This window comes from Dermacentor andersoni, chromosome 5 (genome assembly GCF_023375885.2).
Source record: "Dermacentor andersoni chromosome 5, qqDerAnde1_hic_scaffold, whole genome shotgun sequence".
Classification (NCBI taxonomy): Eukaryota; Metazoa; Arthropoda; class Arachnida; order Ixodida; family Ixodidae; genus Dermacentor; species Dermacentor andersoni.
In genome coordinates, this window is record NC_092818.1 from 176,033,042 (window position 1) to 176,050,465 (window position 17,424).

Here is a 17,424-nt window from a genome sequence, read left to right on the forward strand (position 1 = left end):
TTGCTTGATTTTTCTGCGAGAAACTAATTTGAGCAATATCATCTTCCAATAGTTTAAAGCTGCTGGGCAAGTGAGCGTTGGAATTTTTGCTGAGGAGGAATTCCTGCTATAAAGCGGTAAATCAAGCTCAGGGAGAACACGGCAGCTCGCCGCAGGCTGTCTTCGCCCTATTGTATGTCGTAGCGCCAAGCGAGACGCGTCTTTTTACGAACGCGAAATCCCTCATTGTCAGCGAAAACTGCTAGGCTTTTTAGTTTAGGCTATAATCGGGAACATCGCGCACCTCAGCCGAGCAAGCGATAGAAATTTCACAATGCCGCGCGAAACGCCAAGCACCGATTGCGATAGCAAAATAGTAAATAGCTGTACGAATAAAGGTAGCATATTTATCGGCCGTGTAAACTAGTAAGCATTTTCTTGCTAAGCAAGTTAACAATGATGGTATGTGTAAGCCTGTGACCGAACGAGGACGTAGAAAGAAACAGACACATAAAGACCGCTCTTTCGTGTGCCTGCTTCTTTGTACGTCCTTGTTCAGTCACGCTTTCTATCATCGATTCAAACCAACTAGCCCGTGGCGCGTTTTAACTATGTTAACCAGCACAGTGTCGCGCACGCACAGGTAAACAAGAACACATCGCTTGTTTACAGCGGAAACTGTCTGTGAAAACGCTGTAGTGAGGAATCGCGGCAGCAGCCGTGAGCCAATTGACCTCAGTGCATCTGTCGCTTCAACGCGTACGAAACGTCGAAAGCGCAGCGCATACGAAGCTACCGGCACTACGCGCAGTGTGCAAACACCTCAGGTCACTTTTAAGATGAGGCCCGCGGGGGAACGCACTTTAGCTACATCGCAAAGCGCTTTCAAGACACACGAGCGCAGGCAACGCTTCCCTACGGCGTCCGCCAATATGTGTCTACTATAGCGTCCGCGATTCGCGCGGTCCTCGTCGTAGTTGACGTCGCGGTGTCTTTCACTTTGTGCGGAGTGGCGGGCGAGGAGAACCTCGAGGCACGCTAACAGCCACCGGAGAAGAATTCCCTCCTCCCTCGCCCCGCCCCCCCTCCCATCCTAGCGTGCCACAGGAGAGGGCACGCATCGGGGCCGCGTTCCTCGCTCGCGAGATTGAACCGTGTTCGCGCGCTGACCCTGGCAAGCTTTCGCTCACACGGAACCTCACGCCGACGGTGACGGTAGAAAGCGCCTGGAGTGTACACATAATTACTATCGCAATAAAACAAATTCGTAAGCACGTGGTTTCTTGGCGCACACGGAGATAATTTATCTGCGTAACATCACTGGGCACCCAGCGCCATAGTAAACGACGAGGAAAAGAGAGCGCAGGCCGTGCTCGTGACGCTTGCGATGTCCTCAATCAAGTGGTTTTTCTATGAAAATGTTGATCTCACAGATTGGCAACCACTAGTATCTTGCTTTCCTTACCTTCATCGATCAGGGACCGCTCTTCCACGCCAACAGTCGGCACAGCCCACCACGATAGCGTCGGCGTAGTCCCTTCCTCTAAAGCTGTCCGAGCTGAGGTCGTAGCCGTTATATATGTGCTCCCATGTCAGCCCCGCCAAGACTCCCCTTTTAGCATAATTTCGCCATGTGTCACATCCGTAAAATGGGCAAAATACACCGTGGTCATGATTAAAGTCGTGATTAAAGTCATGATTAACCAAAGTCGAGAGTACTAAGAAGTGACTAAAAAATACTGCCCTTCTATAGGCACAGGTTTAAAAGTAAAGCGAACCGATGTCGTTACATAGGTAACTCAAACTTCCACTTCGCCGTCCCATAGGTTACTCGAACTTCCTCTTGTAATTCAAAACGCAAATGGCGACTTCTGCGTAATTGATTCTTTTTTGCTTCTGCCGTGTTCATTGCAATTCAAAGGTGGTAATATAATAACCAAAAACTGGTCACTGAAATGTTCTTCAGCGTAACCAGTTTGTGCAACAAGCATTCAAGTACCTTCGGCAGATATAAATTGCAAGTTTTCTAGTCGTGTACAAAATGAAGAGCAACTACTAACATATACCGAAGCGAAATTTCCGTTTGCGCGTCAGCTAGCATCTATAGGCCAAGTAGCTTCACTTTCTTGCAACACTGCAGAAAAATGCGCCGTGCCAAACCAGAAAGGATATTCACTTGAAAACAAGCGCGAAAGATCTTTCGTTTCGTCCTATAGTTGTTTTGATAAGCGCAGTGCTTGTTTCTTCGTAACTACCGTAGAAAACTTGTGCTTACCTCTCATCCGCTGAGAAACGGAATAATTTCGCCATTGGGTTGCTCCCCGAGTTTCCACAACACACAGCCGCGCAACAAGCTTTGCATCCTTTCCTGAGTTTTTCCGACATTGCTGGACCATTGGCTGAGACAGAACTAAAGTTTTAAACTGCAGAGCATTTGGAAAAACGTGCACGTGCATAGATAGCAGCAGGAGCAGACAAAGATATATGCAGCCGAGGCGATTAAGAGCGAAAGCACCGCCCGTGAGCGCCAGAAATGAAGTGAACAAATAAAGATATAGGATGCCGAAAAAGAAAATAGCTAAAGCACATTTTATTTCTACGCATAATTAGACCAATTCACTTTATTGTTGCATAGTTTGAAAAGATAGAGTCACATATGCAAAAGCTATTGAATTTCCCTCTGGCAACCAGTGTCATGGTGACGCTTTATTGCCGATACCGCCACTAGCCCCAGTGTCCACCCACTGGCTTTGGTATCGGCGGACGCGCTCGCCAGATGCCTTATCGACGGCGTCATGTGTAAACAAACGACGCGCGCTACGCTGGCGCCACCTCATAGCGATTTTCGACGCAGAACACGTGTTGCTCCGACACTACGCTTTTCTTCACACGCTTTCGCCATACCCTCCTCCTCCCCTTTCCTCCTCGCGCACTCTTCGCTTCCGCAGATTTTCGTTCCTCGCTGCGCGGCGCGTTCGCTGCTTCATCCTTGGCCGTGGTCCTTTACTCAGTAACGTCGAAGGACCCGGAGCTACATCGCTAAATCGTGCGGCCTCAGTTGCTCGCCACAGAAGTCAGATTTACTCGTCATCAAGCCAACAAGAAAGAAAGGAGACCAAGAGGACGTCCGCATCACCATCCTCGGGAGGACCATAACGCCAACCACGCAAGCACGTATCCTGGGTGTCATCTTCCAGAACAATGGCAAGGCGGGAGCGTCGATCGACAAAATCAAGGTTTCAACGGAACAAATTTGGAGCATGATCAAAAGAGTCACAAACAGAAACAGAGGATTGAAGGAGGACGATGCACTGACGCTCGTCCAGGCTTTCGTGACGTCGCGCATCGTTTGCGCGGCGCCGTACCTCAAGTTACTTAAGAAAGACAGGGACCAGTTGAACGTCATTATACGCAAGGCAACCGAGATAGCGCTGGGCATGCCGAAGCATTCTTCGACCGACAAGCTCCTCGGCATGGCTAAGCACAACGTCGTTGAAGAGTTAATAGAAGCTCATCTGTCTAAATAAAGAGTTGGACTTAGTGAAACTTCGGCGGGACATCGCTTTCTTGCCAAGTTGGGCTGGCAATAGGCAGAGTGGAAGGAAACGGGGCCGTTACCCAGGTTGTCTTCGCATAAAATCGACAGTAAGCCGCTGCCTCGAAACATGAGGTCGGGTCGTAACGACGGCCGCAGAGCGGCTCGTATAGCGGCCTTGACGGAGACTTTAGATCAAATAGTAGAAGAGGAAGAGGGGCTCACTCTCTTCAGAGACGCTTCGTTACCCAAGTTTTCATCGCAAGCCACGCTGACAGTTACGACGAGGGATGTGCTCGTAACCTGCGCCTCCATCAAGACGTCTTTTCCGGAGGTGGCAGAAGAGGCCGCGATAGCGCTAGCACTGGCGCAGCCCAAGGTGGGAACAATTGTCACTGACTCGCAAAAGGCGCATAACAGCTACAGAAAGGGGTGGGTGTCTCTTGCGGCACTAGATATTCTCAGGAGTAAACGTGACGTACCTGAAAGGAAAGTTGAGTTGATATGGACACCGGCTCACTCTGGGCTGGAGGGCAACGAACTTGCCCACCAGTTCGCCCGAGAGATGGAACACCGGGTAGAGGAAGGTGAGCCACAGTCCATAATTAGTTATAGGGACATTAGGAACCATTCCAAGACGGAGAGGCACCGTTACCTCGATCCTCGCAAATCGCTTAGCAGAGAAAAGCAAGCGATCTACAGACAGATACAAGCAGAATCCTTCCCTCACCCTTACCTTCATAACAAGATGTACCCGTAAAGGTACGAGAAGGAATGTAATTTCTGCAAGATTCAGTTAGACACGCTACAACACGTCATTGGAGTGTGCGATTTCGTCAAGGCAATCCCTCCACCTCTTACCTGCCCCACTACCCTACCCCATCCCCCATCCACCCTTACCGAGCGATGGGAGACCTTCCTAACCAGTCCCGCCCTGCAAGACCAGCTTGTCCTGATCTCCAGGGGCCAGGTGGCTGGGGAAGCATATGGGTCCCGTGAAGAGGGAACCACTTGCATCGACGGCGTCTAAGAAGATGTCGAGCTCGGCTCAATAAAGTTGTTTCTCTCTCTCTCTCCCCGAGCTACAGCGAGGGACGCCAACGCTCCGTGCAGGAAAGGGCGCATAAGAGCGGCGCTGAAAGAAATTATATGCATGCCAAAATGCGTGAATTTCCCGTCATTCACGTTTGTGTGGAAGCGTGTAGCGGAATATAATCAACTGATATTGCAGCAGTGGTGACTTCTACGCCGTTATATTGAAAAGAAGAATACAGCGCGAGAAGCCTTAATGTACGCGTGCATCATCATCATCATCATCATCATCATCATCATCGTCGTCGTCGTCGTCGTCGTCGTCGTCGTCATAACCATCATCATCATCATCATCATCATAATCACCAAAACCTTTATTGGTCTCTGCAGAATCTTTTGTTGTCGTCAGTCAGGGTCTTCTTGTACGCTCTTGAGTTGGTTTAGCATGGGTGGGGCCCTTTTTCCAGCTGCATGCATGCACGATGGTTTGGCAAAGCGACTAGGTTTCGCAGTTAATGTTCACTCGCAAGTTAGCGTTGTATTGTTTCGGCAGGCTCTCTGTCCTGTTTGTTGTCCACTTCACTTGTTTGTGATTTATCTAGCTTGTCTTAGTTTAACGTTATGGCAAGCTGCTAGCATTTGTCGGACGCCGTCACAAAAGATCGGCTGCTGAATAACTGAAGAGCTGCGCGCCGCAGCCTTGCCGTTAATGGCATCAATGGTAGCTTTTAGCCGTGGCGGCAAGAACCTTATCATGTTGAAGTAACCTTTAAGCTGAACAATAGCAAATGTGCCTTTTCCTGCTTTGCCAATGGCGTATGTCATATATAAGGCAGTGCGGAATTATGTTGCTCGCATGAATTTCGGCTACAGTAGCACTTTTCTGGGTCATACTGCCATAGACCAATGGCATGTTTTAGCTGAAATAATAAAATTTCATTTTCCGCGTTCGACAAGAACGCTAAATCGTAGGACAGGTATGAAAGTGCGGTATCTTGCATGACTATAATGGTGGGCGCGGATTAGAATATTTAGCAGTCTTAATCACAAATTTCAAATAGAGCAATCGGTTCTGTTGGTTTTATCGCGCAGCATCTAGAACAAATTAAGATCTGAATGGCCATGTAGTACGTATACAGTTGTCGAACTAAGTTTTCGTTTAAAAGAAATAAGCCAGAACAATCGAAAGGAAGGCGGTGATCTTGAGGTGGGAAAATTACACGTGGAAACAATACATCAAAATTTGCGCGCAAAATTTTCAGAATTGAATGGCTCATTCGGCCGAAGCGTACTGAATCCATTAACGTTATTAGAAATTTATAAAGATAATGGTATTATTTGTTTTATGCACATAGGACTTATACATTAGAGTACCTATTACAAGACATTTCAGGAGGCAAATGGCATTTATGAATGAATAACATAGTTTGGTCAATCACTCATACTACCGCTTACTTATCTATGTTCAAAGGCCAATGGTAAAGAAGTTTCGCTTTTCTCAGTCGGTTATAAATGAGTAGCATAAAACACTGAAGCAATCTCGGCAAGGCCACAAGACTCGTATTTGTATAATTTCGGTATAAGCAGACGACGCGAGCAGGTGGTGGGTAGCGGCTCTGACTGAAGTCCCAGCATGATGCCTCCAATATTTTTCGATGAACCGCGGGCACTGTGCAATACCGTAGTCAATGCCGACTAGTCGTGTGCTCTAAGTCAGGTGTCCCTTCCGACTAGCAATAATGGCGTCATTTTCTTTTCAGTTTCGGTATCAAAAACGTCTGTTATTGCGCATATTCGTGATATTTCCACTCGTATTTCAAAAAGTAATATTATTCAAGGGGGCTCTTCTATACCCTCACTAGATTAAACGGACTCACAGCTGGCCAGGATTTGCTGCGAGACCTTCATGGAAATGAAATCACCATAATTTATAGTGATTGAATACAGGACACTGTTCGCCATTTAAATAGGAAATACACTATTATTTTAGACTGGCAAAGAAAGTCTCAAACACCAGTAAGTGGCACGGCCTAGTGGTGAAGTATTGGTACTTTGGATGTAGTATATGAGCTTACTGCGCGTAAGTTGGAGGTTATTAAACACAGCATACTCCTCACTTAAAATTGCTGCTGGAAATAGTATTAGGCCTTTGCTCTTCATTCTACAAGCGTTGCAATGTAAAATAAAGTCACAGGCTGACGCGGCACACACAGCACAGTTAGAGCGGCTCAATAGGAGCTCCATTTTCGGCAGCACGCACTAGTGGGTCTTCGCGGCGAAGTCTTTTTGCGTAGTTTTCACGAGAACGATCTGACCTGTTTGTCCAGCGTCGATGGCGAACTGCGGCTTGTGCAGCTCTCTGCACAGCGGTCAGGCAAGCTCTTGGTTGCCTGATTACAGCCGCGCACGTTGCTCTACGATTCGATTCTTCAGCGGTGGTTCGTACCTTGCGAGTAGGTGCCATAACGTGTACCAAAGAGTAAGCACAGGTGTCCAGAATACGCGGCATACATGTCACATCCCTTGACCCGTGGCATGATAGGATGATCATGATGATGATCATGATGATCATGACGATGATGATTTATCAGCGTCTCCTTTGAAATTGGGCGGTGACAAACAGTCCCATGGCCTGCTTGAGTTTACCAGGTCCCGCTACACGGAACATGCAACTGCTCCATGCAACTGCTTCATGTCGGTACACCTGTTTCAACAGAAGGCTTGTATCACAAGTATATATCGCTTGTATCACAAGTATGTATGCTTGTAACACAAGTTTGCATATATCGACGCTACGCGGAGCGCATGTCACATCGCGCGACAATTGGAGTGCACGATGCTAATGATGATGACGATGATTTATTGGCATTCCCTTTGAGACGGGACGGTCACAAACAGCCACTATATAGTCTGCTTGATTTAATCAGGCATGCTGTACATGGTTTTCATTTTAGCATTTCTGTTTACATCATTTTAATATTCCTTTTCTTCCTCAGACCTTCTCTATCTACCTTGTACCACTACCTATGCAACTCTTACATGGCGTCCAACCTAGTGTAATAATATGTACCAGCAATGCAAAGGGCACACGTATATATGCTACCCGGCGCGCATCTCACATCTCAAGTGACACGATACGATGCTAATGATGACGATGATGATATATATAGCCATCCCCTTTGAAACGGGGTGGCGACATAGTAACCTAACCAACTTAAGTTAAGCTCCTCTGGGGGGGGGGGGTGGAGAGGTAAACCTTTATGGTAGAACCAGCCCTTTATGATGGCCGGGCCTAAGTCTCCCATGAGGGGACGTCGAGGGCTTGCTTCGCCGCCACCTCACGAGCGTGCTGGGCCGCCCAGGTTTGGTCGTCGAGGGCGGAGCTCCGCAGAGCCTCATGCAACCGCGACGAGAGGGTCGTGGTGTTAATGTCTGTGTATTGTGCTGGGCACTCCCACAGCATATGCGGAAGCGTAGCCGGGTGAATGCCACAGCACCGGCAGTTGGGGTAGTGTAAACGTCTGGGATTATAAGGTGGAGGCGGGAGGGTGAAGGGTACGTGTTTGTTTGTAGCAGACGCAGGGTGGTATATATCCTGCGCCCGGCTGAATTTGGGGTGAGGGGGGGTGAGTTCGGCGACTGACGTAAAAGGCCTTAACGAGACCGTTATAAGTGGTCAGATTCTCCCTGGTGTCCAACTCGTCTCCAGTGACTCCGGCGCCGCTGACTAGGCCTCGCGCAATGGAGTCGATGACCTCGTTGAGATTGGGGAGGTCGGGGTGGACAGTGGCCGCACGGGCCGGGATCCACGTCAGGGAGACCAAGCTGTCTTTAGACTCTCGCTCTGCCGTCACTAACTTCAGCAAAGGCCTTATTTCTCCCCAAGCTTTTCACATAATCTGCCAGGCACCTCACTCTAAAGCTGCTGTACAATACATGTCCTTTTTTTTTTCAATCTATCTAGCAGATTTGTATACGTCGCCGTAGTCTTCTTTTTCTTCCTCAAACCTTTCCTATCTGCCTTCTACTGCTGTCGATGCAACTGTTTAATGTCGGGCCAGCTGCTGTAATTATATGCAACAGCAATGGGATGTACGCACGTGCCGATGCCATGCGGCACGTATGTCACATCGCATGCCTCCTCGCGCACTATGGCGCGTTTATAGGGCATGTGCTGCTGTAAGCGAGCAAACGCTGGCGTTGCTCAGTGGTAGAGTAGCTGACTCCTGCGCAGCGGGCCCGGGTGCGATCTCGACCGTAACCGGGCATTTTTTGTTCTCATTCCCGCCAACAGCTGCGACGGATACCGGATACCTAAGTGGCTGTTGGAATAAGCCCGCAGCAGCTTACGCTGTAAAGTGCGCGCTAACAAGCGACGTTGCCTTCGTGGTAAAGAGCGGGGCGGCCAGCTGTTCAATGCATCCTGGCGCGCATGAAGGCTGTAGAACGCGCCAGTTGCCGAGCTCTTTTTCTTTTTGAAATTTGAAAGTTTATTTAACATAGATAACGTATATAATTGCAAAGTACAAACTTTTGGGATCCAACAAATTTGTTAAAGGGTCCCTACCGATTGTTATCAGGCAAGAACACTTTTATTGCTGCTGCTTCTTTTTATTGTAAAATCACATGAAACTTAAATAACTGAAATAAGTAAAGCAAGAAAATACAGTAGTACGAAAGATTTCGCAAATGAGGTACATTCTTCTAAGAATTTTCTTTTTCTACATCATCAAAATCTCGACACAGGAAAAGAAAAGTGAGGACGTGTGCAAGCATGCGCAGTGTTACGCACTGTCACTATGTGAGTGCATTAATTCTTTAAGAAATATTTGCAATGTTCTTAGAGTGGTTAGGTGACTATGAAGCCTATTCCAAACTGAGGTGCCTGTAAACTGTAGTGTAAAGCGACCGTAATTAGTATTTACCTTAGGCAATAAAAAATGACAACAAGATGCTTTCCCAAGATTGCGAAGTGAGGGATGGAGCGAGACTGATGTCAAGGCTAGTTTTTCATTAACTATTTGATGCATGACGGAAGCGATGTTGTATGTTGTCATATCGTAAATGTGCGGGATGTTCAGGGCTTTAAATAAATCTTCACTCTTAATATGCGTATTGTGGGATGCTACAATGCGAAGAGATCTTTTTGAAGTGTAAACACCAGTGACACAGGACTTTTGTATGTGCAACCCCAGGTCGTTAAGCAGTACTTAATGTGACAGTGAGCAAATGCGTAGTACAGATTGATAAGTATGTGGGGAGGGAAATAGTTTCGACACTTCGACAGCACATGCAAGCAATATAAAGCCTTATGAACTACAGCACGCACATGAAGGTGGAATTTTATATCATTATCAATAATAACAGCAAGAAATGTTTTCTCACTAGATTGTTTTATAGCATGGTTATTGTAAACGACATCTGAATTAATAGTTGTTTTTCTTTCTTCAGAGTCAAACAAGATAAAAGCTGTCTCCGTTGGGTTAAGGCGAAGAGCATTGTGTCTACACCAAGGGAGTTACTACTCGAAGTTCTGTAGTCTCTGAGATACAAAATGCTGTCGACGAATTTCAATAGGCACTGCAATAATACCATTGCTTGTATATCCTACCAGTTAGTTTGCCTTGAGTAAATAAAAGCATGGCGGATGCAGTCAGCAAAAGCATGGCCTTCAAGATTAGTTTGTGTAATTTGGAAGGAGCCTTCGCTGGGGCGTAATTTAGGGCACCACCTATTACAGTAAAAATAATTCAGAGCTTTATACAAGATGAACCGCGGGAACATCGGCTTGATAATCAAAATATTACTTTCTTGCTGCCGAAGCCGCACTTGTCGTTTGCTTGCCACCAATTCTGGCGCATAATCGCTTTCGCGCTCACGTATCACTGTGTCAAGCATGTTCCTTGAGCACGACCCCGTCCTCTATGCAGATCTCAACATTCTGAAGAAAAATGTTCTACGGCCTTTTCCGCATCACCATCGTATGATTGTACACATACCCCACTAAAATATCCGGTACTATAAAAATTGGTTCTCAGTCCTTTTAAACTAGGATTTATGCGCAGTGAACAATTTCGTTGCAGCTGGCCTTTAAGAAGCATCGGTGCGCCAAAATGGTACCTAGTAATTAGGTGACACAGCACTTGTCTGTCTGCCCGTCGATTGCTTGAGGCATTTGGTGCAACGGACGACGCCGTAGACGATGAACTCAACGAGGAGGAAAAATGTCGACGTGGCGAGGACATAACCCATGAGAATGAATACAACGCGCAGGTCCTCGAACCGCAGTGGCTGGTAGGCGCTGCTCCGGTCCTGCCTGTTGCTCTCCAAGAAGGAGGAAGTGCCGTGTGGGTAGACCTCTTCATCCCGCATGAAGCGTGACGGCATGGCTGCCAGCCAGAGAACTCTGCACGTTGAGAAATAAGTCTTGAGCATACAGTAGTAGACGGATCACTATCAACCCCGCCACGCCTCAAGCCATATCAGGACGCATGGTAGATATTCCTCAAGCTATCACGCGCTAACAAGGCGTGCTCATCTGCCACGCACACAATGACACCCTCCTGACCTCCGCCTCTATGCACCTTGTGAGTGGCCGCCATGCGGAAGACCCTCCACTGTGTCACCCTGTTGCGGCTACTTCAGCGCTCCCCACATTGTGGCACTTCTTCGCCGCACTACACCCCATAGCCCCTCCGCATGCCTGACCTCTAATACCACGGCCGAGAGCTACCAAGATCAACGGTACCTTGTGGCCTCCATTGGTGACGCGCTGGAGAACGCTGCAAGCGAGACCCTGGACTGAGGGCCCCGTCAACCTATCTTTCCTGCAATAAGGTGTTTTCTATCTCTCATGTCGTCAGTTGTGAGCAATATGTGAAGGACGATGCAATTCAATTTTGAGCAGTGATTATTCGCGATATGTGGATTCGTATTCTTAGATGTGCAGAATTGCTTCGATGGAAACTAGCTGGTATGGCGCATACCAAGTGTCAACATGTCAGCGTCATATAGCAACATACCAATATGTAAAAAGTAGCAGCTGCGTTAGACATTTGGACTTATCGAACACTTCCACACAGGAGCTCACAAGGCCTCCTTTAAGATATTGCTCTATGGCTTATTCCGACGTTACCATGCTGCAAAACTGCCCAACATTCGCCGCTGGTTATCAGATTTGCGTTTGCCATGAAGAGAAGGAGTTCGTACCTCCTTGTGCCTAGTGACACACGCTTAATGATGCTGCTGCTGATGATGATGATTCAAACACTGACACGCACCCACAACGGTGCCACATCAGCAAGCGGGAGCTCTCTTAAGATTTTCCTACAAACACAAATAGCACTCCTTCTGCCTCCTCCATGCAGTAATATCTGTGTGATATGAACTTCCATTGAGAACATGCTTACAAGACCAGATTTCGAAATAGAAGACCATTTCCGAGGCACTTAAAGACAAAGCGTCCTAACTTCGTCGTTTGGGGTAACACTGGATAACATTCTTTTTTCAGTGTGGTCGCTAGAGCCTATAGAGATGCTTATAAAAGTCGGGGATTTTAATGTAAAAACCACGATCTGGTTATGAGGCGCACTGTACGGGGTATCTGGAATAATTTTGACCACCAGGGGTTTTTTGATGTGCAAATAAATCAAAATACATGGACGCTTTTTCATTTCGCCGACATCTAAATGGAGCCGCCGCGACCGGGATCGAGCTCGCAGCCTCGAGCTGAACAGCGCAACGCCATAGCCACTGCGCTACCGCCGCGGGCAAGCACTTAAGTCTTGTGGGATGTACATGTACTCATAGTTGTTTAAATATCAGCGCGTCTTAACGACTATAACTTTTGTTTGCATATTGTGATAAAGTGTGAAGCTTTACCTGTCACTTGTTCCTGCATGCTTAATCATTTGTATTCATTGCAGTCATTATTGCTTGCATCTTTTTATATTTATTCCCTCCTTCTTGGCTGGAGTAGGGCGTGCAGTGTAAGCAGCGAGAAACAAACAAACCCACTGACTGACAAACAAAGGAACGAACAGACAGACAGACAGAGAGAAAAAATGAAGTAAATGAATAAAGATAAACAAAATAAATGCACAATAAAACCGAGCAGAATTCACCTTTTGTCGAACTCGGTAACGATCCAGCGTGGGATGTCTCGGCGAAAGTACCAGACCGAGCGCAGCAGCCAGATGTTTTGGGTGCCGATGTAAAAGTAGCCGTTCAGCACCGGGCAGTGCTTCGAGGCTTGAACCCGGGCGCTGGTGGTGTCCAGCATCATGACGGCACGCCGCTGCAAAACCATGTCCAGTGTGCGCGGGGTGTACATCTGCATCACTGGCAGCAGGCCCTTACGTTCCACCGACCGAGCGTACCTACATGTCCTGCACGGTCTTCAGACTGGACGTCTGCGTACGGACGAGGTATGATAACATAACTTGCAATATACGTTCTCTGGTTTTCCACGCGAAAATCACGAGCTTATAATAAGGCACATCTTGAGTGGGACTCCGCAGTAAGTTTGACTGCCTAGGGTTTCTTAATGTCACCTAAATCGAAGTATACGAGAGCTTTCTTATCGTGTTTTTTTTTTCTAATTTAACCCTCATGGAAACGCAGTGTGGCCTCAGCTCGGATCGCACCCGCAACCTGGAGCTCGGCACCGCAAATGCTAAAACCGCTGTGCTACCATTGTGAGTGGCAACGAGAAGAAAGGGGTTAACGGAGGGGCCTAATATTTATTAATCGTATCATGAGAAGCCAACAAACAAGCACACCATGGACAACATAGGGGAGATCGCTTGCACTTTGTAATTGAATTTAAAAAAAATAATAAATAAATGGCAATGAAAGTGGATGAAAAAACAATTTGCCGAAGGTGGGGAACGATCCCACGTCTTATCATTACGTGTAGAGCATCGCAGCACAGGATTTGCACACAACTCACTGTGTGTGTCTGGTTGATCCGCTGTGCCCGTGTGCTAGTTGCCCTGCATTTAACACGTTCTGCAGTAAACTTGCGCCAAGATTATCAGAGCTTGTCAGGCAGTTGCCGACCAGAAAGACGCGTGTGGGCCCTGTTGGAATCTCAGTGCTGACGCCCGATGTTGCAAATGGGTCGCAAGCCCCAAGGGTAGCGTTGGCCTGGCGGCCTGGGGCACAACTGGAAGCATCCGAAGGTCCCGGCAAAGCATGAGTAGACTGGTAACAGAACAACTTGTTTATTCTAGCATCGCAAAAGAGCGGCCGGTCAGGTCGACCGAAGTGGAGAGACGGGAGAGCACGTAACTCAGCAGAAGAAATCGGAGCCTCTCTCTTGGCGTCCGGGGGCAGCTGCTCTCATACTCTCGGAGTTGAGGGCAAGAGGAAGGCCTCGTGACGAGACCACGTGACGGCGGGGCACGGACAGGCTGAGAGACACGTTGAGACGAGTGTAGTGACGCATCCGCCAAGCCGGCGCCGGTCAGACCTCCTCGCTTCACACTTGGGGAGCTCCTCTCCCCGGCTGCCGCGCTTTGACAAGCGTGGGCACACACACACACACGCACACACGAAGACACGTGGCACTGAAACGCGCCTGGACGCGCTTGGCGGGGAGGCTTTGCGGCAGCTCCGAACGGGCCAAAATGTCCGCCGCTTTGAACGAAGCCCCGGCGTCCGTTGCATCCGCGCCGGCTATACCGCGCGTCGTAGGCGAAACGTAACAGACCGCCCCGCCGGGGGAAGGAGATCCCGATGGTCAGGGGAATGCATCCGCTGTCCGGAGGGATGTCGCTTGATGATGCTCATAACCGAAGTCGGTCGTCCTTCGGCGTTTCTTGAGCGCAGCGCACAGAGAAGGCCTCGTTCTCTCGTTCAGGTTCACACAGGACACTGCAAAGTGACTTCGGGAGAGTTGACATTTTTGTTCTCGTTCCCGGCAAGCGTTAGAACTACGCCGAAACTCAACCGCTCAGTCAGCAAGCACGGCACAACCCTCACTAAGCCCTGCCAGGCTCTTTCCCCTTTTATACTACTGCCTAGTTCCTTACAGTAGTTTAGCAGCACTCAGAACGCGTCCACAAATCGGAAAATTGCACTAGAAAGCACATCATCACTTTGAAACACTACACAAAGCAATATGTTAAAAATCCTGCCTCAGGAAGAAAAACATCAGTAACAAACAATTTTGAGGCTGATTCCCACGTTAGGGGCTTCGACTTAAGCCATCAGCGTTACCGTTGAGACTCCCCTTTTTGTAACGCACCTCAAAGGAATATTGTTGCAAAGCGAGGCTCCAGCGCAGGAGGCGGCCATTTTTGGGAGAGATGGTCTGCAGCCATTGGAGAGGGCAGTGATCCGTCTCAATGATAAACCTCGAGCCGGCTAGGTAGCATGACAATTTCTGAACGGCCCACACGAGACACGCACACTCTTTCTCGGTGGCGCTGTACGCCTGCTCACGACTGGTCAGCTTACGACTAGCATACAGGACGGGGTGTTCCACTTCTCCATTTTCCCGTTGGCACAGTACAACGCCCATGCCTCGCTCACTAGCATCGCACTGAACAACGAACCCTTTTGTGTAGTCTGGCGATCGTAGCACAGGCTGGCTTGTTAGGGCGCTCTTTAGGGCGCTAAAAGCTCTTTCCTTTGTCTCGTCCCAGACGACTGTTTGGGGCTCTGTTTTTCTTAGAGCATCCGTCAGGGGAGCCGCGATATCAGAGTACCTGGGGATGTACCTCTGATAGTAGCCGGCGACACCTAAGAACGACCGAATATCGGTCTTCGTGCGCGGTTGCGGGAAGTCTCGCACAGCGGCCACCTTTATTTCAGAGGGGCGACGACGACCCCGACCAATCACGTGACCGAGGTAGACAACCTCGGCCTGTGCTAACTGGCACTTGGGAGCCTTGACTGTCAAGCCCGCTTCGCGCAGGCGGGTTAGCACTGAACGCAAGTGTGCCATATGCTCAGACCAGGAGGCGGAGAATATCGCTACGTCGTCTAAATACGGTAAAGCGAATTCTTGTTGTCCCCGCAACACTTTGTCCATGAGGCTTGAAAAGCAGTATGGCGCGTTCTTCAAACCAAAACTCAAAACTTTAGGACGAAATGTCCCCATTGGTGAAATGAACGCCGCATACCTACTAGCCTCTTCTGTAAGTGGAACCTGCCAATAACCCCTGACAAGATCTAGGGTGGAAATAAACTGAGCGCTACTCACTTTCTCAAGGCGCTCCTCGATGTTAGGGATCGGATAAATTTGATCCTTAGTGATGGAATTAAGCCTGCGGTAGTCGACGCAAGGACGAGGTTCCTTGCCCGGTACCGCAACTAAAATCAAAGGGGAGGTATAATCACTCTCACCCGCCTCAATAACACCGAGCTGTAGCATTTTCTTTACCTCAGCCTCCATAATATCGCTCTGGCGGGGTGACACCCGGTACGCCTTGGATCGTACTGGCTCTGGGGAGGTAAGTTCTATGTCATGAGTAAGGACAGAAGTCCTACCAGGCCTCTCAGAGAACAGACCTTGCAACTCTTGTAAGAGCTGGTGTAGTTCGGTTTTCTGCTCAGGCGACAGCGATGCTTTACTGATTAAGTCACTAATGACTTGATCGGTGTCTTTCCTGTTCGTCACTGAGCCTAGTCCCGGAAGCTCGACCGGAAGCTCTTCGGGAACGTTTACCATCATGCACACCACTGCTTCCCGTTGTTTATAGGGTTTGAGCAGATTACAGTGGTAAACTTGCTGTGCTTTCCGCTTTCCTGGCAGACTCACCACGTAGTTAACGTCCGACAGTTTTTGAACAATCCGTGCTGGGCCCTCCCACTGCACGTCGAGTTTGTTCTTTAGCGACGTGCGCAATATCATGACCTCATCGCCCACCTCAAAACGACGGGCCCTGGCTGTCCGATCATAATAAACCTTCGCCCTCTGCTGGGCCTTTGCCATTGCTTCACCTGACAACTCCTGTGCCCTTCTTAAGCGTTCGAGGAGCCTAAGCACGTACTCCACCACGACTGGGTCGTCGCCCCTGCCTTCCCACGATTCTCGAAGCATGCGAAGCGGAGACCGCAGCGAGCGACCGTACACCAGCTCAGCTGGCGAAAACCCCGTGGCCGCATGCGGCGCGGTCCGTAATGCAAACATCACCCCAGGCAGACACAGCTCCCAGTCAGTTTGATGTTCAAAACACTATGCTCTCAACACGCGCTTCATGACGGAGTGGAGCTTCTCAACGGAATTCGACTGGGGGTGGTGCACTGAGCTGTGTAACAGCTTTACCCCGCACCTTTCGAGAAAGGCTGTCGTCAAAGCGCTAGTAAACACTGTGCCCTGATCTGATTGGATTTCCGCAGGAAAACCAACTCGCGCAAATATGGACAGTAGTGCATTGACTATCTCAACTGAGCTGAGTTCTTTAAGCGGCACTGCTTCAGGGAACTTTGTCGCTGGGCAGATCACAGTCAAAATGTGTCTGTACCCCGTGGCTGTAACCGGCAGAGGTCCCACTGTATCAATAACGAGCCGTCTAAAAGGCTCCGTAATGATAGGTACCAACTTCAACGGCGCCCTCGATTTGTCCCCTGGTTCGCCCACCCGCTGACAGGTGTCACATGTCTTCACAAAGTGGTCTGCGTCCCGAAAACAACCTGGCCAATAGTACTCTTGCAAGAGACGGTCCTTAGTTTTCTTAACCCCTAGGTGTCCGGACCACGAACCCCCATGCGACAAGCGCAACAGATCCTGACGATAGCATTGAGGCACGATCAGCTGATCGAACTCCACTCCCCTGCGGTCTAGATACTTCCGGTACAGGACCCCACCTCTTTCCACAAAGCGAGCTTTTTTCTTGGCGATACCTTCCTTGACAATGCAGTGTATGTTT

At 48.8% G+C, this 17,424-nt stretch overlaps 1 protein-coding gene across 1 annotated transcript in view; it reads right to left on the minus strand.

Annotated features, from left to right (window-relative positions):
- Positions 1-9,029: 9,029 nt before the first annotated feature.
- The window catches only part of LOC129385158 (uncharacterized), a 65,361-nt gene continuing 56,966 nt past the window's right edge, over positions 9,030-17,424 (minus strand). The window contains exons 2-3 of the mRNA XM_072288463.1: positions 12,670-12,842; positions 9,030-10,952 (exon numbers count right to left, since the gene is read on the minus strand). Coding sequence (XP_072144564.1) covers positions 10,667-10,952; positions 12,670-12,842 — 459 coding nt within the window. The 3' untranslated portion in view covers positions 9,030-10,666. The remainder of the gene's footprint in view (positions 10,953-12,669; positions 12,843-17,424) is intronic.